Source organism: Monopterus albus, unplaced genomic scaffold, assembly GCF_001952655.1.
Source record: "Monopterus albus unplaced genomic scaffold, M_albus_1.0 scaffold195.1, whole genome shotgun sequence".
Classification (NCBI taxonomy): Eukaryota; Metazoa; Chordata; class Actinopteri; order Synbranchiformes; family Synbranchidae; genus Monopterus; species Monopterus albus.
Genome location: NW_018128075.1, coordinates 255,776 through 260,804, shown reverse-complemented (window position 1 = coordinate 260,804; position 5,029 = coordinate 255,776). Strand labels below are relative to the sequence as shown.

The 5,029-nt window shown below is 43.3% G+C and overlaps 1 protein-coding gene across 1 annotated transcript in view; it reads left to right on the top strand.

Moving 5' to 3' along the window:
- The first annotated feature begins 2,928 nt into the window (after nt 1–2,928).
- nacc1b (nucleus accumbens associated 1, BEN and BTB (POZ) domain containing b) overlaps nt 2,929–5,029 on the top strand; it is an 18,584-nt gene continuing 16,483 nt past the window's right edge. The window contains exon 1 of the mRNA XM_020617856.1: nt 2,929–3,110. Coding sequence (XP_020473512.1) covers nt 3,016–3,110 — 95 coding nt within the window. The 5' untranslated portion in view covers nt 2,929–3,015. The remainder of the gene's footprint in view (nt 3,111–5,029) is intronic.

The window sequence follows — 5,029 nt, the reverse complement described above, 5'->3', positions numbered from 1 at the left end:
GGCTTTGACATCAGATTGGAGCTGTTTTAATATTACCACAGTGAGCAAGGCTGGATGATCAAATTAGGCCAAACAAACTGCTAAACTGTACAGGATCCCTGGTTTTTAATTAGGCCTAAATAAAAATCTGTTTGGGAATATTCACAATTAAATAGACAATCAACTGCTATCAGCAGGGGACAAAAACTGCCATGATGGCCCTAAAGGTGGGCACTGTGAAACCTGAAGTTAAGGCTGTGGCTATGACAAATTCCAGTTCTGTGCTTACGTGTTACATATTGTGAAGTTGATAAGTTTGATCAACTCATACAGCAAACCTTGTATTCCCTCAGAGAAAAAGTGCATTGCATAGGGAACAGGAGGAAGTCGGGGTCAAAAGGAGACCAGCATTTCATTTTGACTCTAGAACCCATAGCAAGTCTGAAATCAGTGGTGTAAAGTAACTCATTTATCCTATACTGTACAAATATTAGGCTCTTGTGCTTTACTTGCATATTTTCCTTTTATTCAACCTGTTCCACCACATTTTAGAGGTAAACATTATATAAACATTGTATAAGGTGGCATTGTACTTACAACATACAATACTTCTTGTCCTACTGTATTTATGTGTTGAATACTGAGGTAACTGTCGTTTATTTGAGTATTTCCATTTTGTAATACTTTGACCTCACTACATTTCAAAGGCAAATATTGCACTACATGTAAGCTATCTGATAACTTTAAAGACCCCTGGTGGGAAATTCACCCAACACTAAGTACTTCTAAATAGGCTACATGATAATTAATATGAGCTCCACCTTTACCAAGTGCAACATTAAAGTGATGAACACAATAATGCACCAAATATTATAATCAAATAATATAACATACATTCATGTGAAATGGCCCATTCTGCATAATGAGTACTTTTACTTATACTTCAAATATAATTTGATTCTAATGCTTTTGTACTTATAGTAGTATTTTGAATGCAGAATTTTGCTCATAACAGAGTATTTTACACAGTTGTACTGCTACTTTTAACATAAAGGATCCAAGTACTTTCTCCACTGGTTAAGTCTGTGGTAAAAGCAGGACCTATAGTGAAAAGCAATATACATACAAATACTTCACACATGCTGTCATATCATCTACTATCACACTGTATTATTTAGTGGTTTAGGACATAAATGACTGTGGGTGGAAAAACAAAATGTGCACACAAGCCTGAACATCTGGATGGGGGCGCTGTGACAATAAATGCCCAGAGAGCGTGGCGCTATACATCTGACACAGGAGAATTATAGAGTTAATAGTATTTGGCATGACAGAGAGAGAGAGCGGGGAGTGCAGTGCCGTGCCTGAATGCAGTCTCATCCTGTTTAGTATTCACTGTGCGCAGTGCCCGGAGGCCCCGGAGGGCTCACCTGTCCGGAGTCTAGACGAGCTACCACACACGTTAGCGGGATCGAACGCGCCGTCCCCGGCTTCACGGTCCGTGCGGTGTCGGACAGGAGGGAGCTGGTTCCACCACCCGAGGGAGAAGACACCGCTGTGAGTGAGTGGGCTGAGTGGTTGTACTGGTGGGTGGGGCTCAGACAGTCGGGTCGGCTGGGAAGGCTGCGTGTCCTGCAGCGGCGCGCGGTCTCCAACCTGTAATCTGAGTGTTGTTGTCTCAATTGTAATCTCATTACTTCTGGTTTTCTAGTTTACCTGTTCTGTTACATTACTCGTTACATTAGACATCTCTTGCCAAAAATAGGCCTATATCATTTCAATCAGTTTTAGCCTGAGATTAAAAATAAAATAAAATAAAAAAACAATAGGCTAGTCTACACGGAATAAAAAGAAATATACTTAAAAACAAATAAATTGTAATTTCAGATATTTCACAAGTTCTTTTGATTGGATAACATTACAATATTTTTCAAATGTATTAAAATCAACTTTCCTGCTTTTACTCAGTGGTGGAAGAACATAGATTGTAAGAGTAGCAATACTCCAGTGTAAAAATAGTCTGTTAAAAGTATAAGTGTGCATTCAAAATGTAAAAAGTATTAGCATCAAAATATTCTTAAAGCTGCAAAAGCAAACATATTACATGTGTCTTAAGACTGGACTATTATTATTGATCCTTTATTGTGAACATCACATTTAAAGGTGCAGCTGGGAAATGTAGAGCTAATTATCTACTTCACAACCAATTTATTAGCCTATTTGAATTATTGTGAATTTCCAGATGGTGATCAACAAGTCTTATTACTGTATTTAGTTTCATTCATCTAATCGTGAAATGTAACAAAACGTATTAAATAAATGTAGTGAAGTAAATCTGTCTCTAAATGTAGTGAAGTCAAAGTTAGCAGAAGATTAAAATACGCAGTAGTCTACAGATACCTCAAAGTTGTACTTAGGTACTGAGTAAATGTAGTCTACATTTTAATTTCCTCCTCTGCTATTACACATCCAAGTCTGTGCCAAGATATTTTAGTAATGTTGAGGAAAACAAATTGGTTGAGGAGGTGGAGAGCCTATCATTTATATTCAACCTGGCATTTAAGGGCTTAGGTGACAAAGGCAAGGACTTAATGAATTATAGCAAACCTTTATTTATTGGGCTGACAAGTTTTCTCAGGTAGGTAATGCTCATCAATAGGTAAAAGGACATGTTTTTGACAGTATAATTTTTTATTTGGTTGCTAATGAGAAGCACATACTCAGTGTTGTTAGCTGAAATGACAGGCTACAGTACTAGGAAAACTAACGAGACAATGCAGATTGCTCCCCCATCTGTCTGTGGGTAGGCTGTACCTGTCTGTCTCTGTGTGGCCGATCGGCAGCTCTGCGATCTCTCTGCAACTCCTGGAGAGTTAAAAAACCCCGCTCTGCTCCTCTGCGTCTCCTCCTCGATTGCTCTGTGACAGGCTATGCGCCTGCATGTGTGTGTGTGTGTGTATGTGTGTAAGTATGTATGTGTATGCATGAATTGTGTGCGTGCCTCGGCTGCTGGTTCACAGCATACAGTCACAATGAATGGCTGCCTGTAGCGAGGCGGAGGGAGACACTAGACCGCTTCTTCTGCGCCGCTCCTCCATTGAAACACTTTCCAGCAGAATACAGCCAAGGGGGTGAGTTGAGTACGGCGGGTCACCGACCACAGAGGTTCGGGCTCGGTCAGGGAGACGGGTCAGTCGGTTGTCCGAGCCCCGAAATGTGCGTTTGTCTTCGTTGTGCCGTCTTGAATTCGGATGGGTGAATTTGGATAGAAGGGTGGTGTGTGGTCTGCGGCGGTGTGTTGAAGTGTGGGGGTTTAGCTATTGTTTTTTTGTTGTCTTTTTAGGGGAGGGAGGTGGTAAAGTTGTGCTTTAGCTACTATGGGGGATGGGCTCGGGGACAGACCAAACTTTAACCACTTCACCGGCTTCACTCACTCGTTGCCGCGGGCTGTCACCTCATTCCCTCGGTGAGTGACTCGATGGGTCCTCCGCTGCTCTTTCTCCCACATTCCTGAACTTTCTCGCAAACTACTTGGTGTTTTGAAGGGGAGGGTGCAGTCTTTCCCCTTAACGAGCTGCATTTGAAAAGCGAAGGGAGACGCGTATTCCTCCAGTATCATGGTGTCCTGTCGGTAAACGGGTTAAGATTGTACATCCAACCCCCTACTTTGCTTTCCCCTCCTCTCTCATCTCGCCATGCCGGATCCATCCCTCCGTCTCGCCCACAGTTCCAGCGCATTGTGTCCCGGGATGACCTGTTGATGTCGGCTAAAGATGGAGTACCAGGATCGCCCCTCTGATATATACCCCTCTCCTCAATCGGGTAAAAATATAAACATTAACATGATAAAATTCCACAACGGAAGTGAACATGCTGTAATAACCGAGTCCGCCTTTTAGTGGAGATTTAATGCATAGCCAAAATCGTGATATATGATAAGCGACATTTTGGAGAGGAACAGCGCGTTTGTGTCCCGTATCGGTAGGTGCCATTCGACCGGAGGAGGCGGAGGGAACTCGGGCTAAAAGGACATCGCACCGCACTAGCACGGGTAGCGGGGACACTGAGAGTGTTACACTGCTGAATACCTTATCTCCTCGGCTATTTTTGTGACAGATTTCGTGTCCCCGGTTCCTCGTAGGTGTACTAATAGGGTGCTTGAAACAGATACCGGCCGGGGCCGGCTGAGGGCTCCCATATCCTACCGGGTATCGAGGCTGGCACACGGCGGGGCACCGAGGGCTCCCTGCCCGCTCTGACTGCCCTGCTCTCCCCTCCGGTAGCGGACTCTTTCTCTACGGAGGCGTCAACCGGCGAGAAGTCTGCTCTGCTAGATTTTCCACGTGAGACTAATTTATTTATGATTGATATGTATAGATAATGTGCCGTTTCTGAAGTTTCAGCTGTAGTGTGCTCAGGGGAGGCTACACTATAGCCACATTTTAGTGCATATCTGCCCACGAGTGACGGTAAATACACAGTTTAACGCCTTAAGTGTCTTTTAACTAAAAGCTACACAAGGCTGGACTTTATTAGATGTGATTTAAAGACATGTTTTGCGAATTATGTAGGCTAGGTGAAGTGCTTTACTGGTGCCAGTGTTAGCCTTAGCCTCAGCCTGCTACTTGCTAACAGGCCACCTTTAACCTCCCTAAACCAGGAAACTGAATATGATAATTAGGTAGTGATTGATGTTGCTATCAGAACCTTGTGGCAGTGTTGATTCATATGGTTGCTTGGATTGATTATGTGCCAGTAAACTGACTGCAATGGCTGAGTGACTTCTGTGTTATTTGGGTGTTGGATGAATATGTGGTTAGTCTGCATAAAGTAAACCAAAGTTTGTGGCTCTGGAGATGAATTAAAGTTACAGAGGACACACACACACACTTTAGGCTGGAGTCAGAGCAAGTAATGGGGCACATGAGGACTGCAAGGGTCAAGTGGTGTGAAATAACTTCTCTTTATGATTCCTGGAAGTTGTTGTGACCTCTGACCTGCGAGGGGGGGGGGAAAGGTGGCTGGTAGGATATCCTTGGGTGCCCTCCTG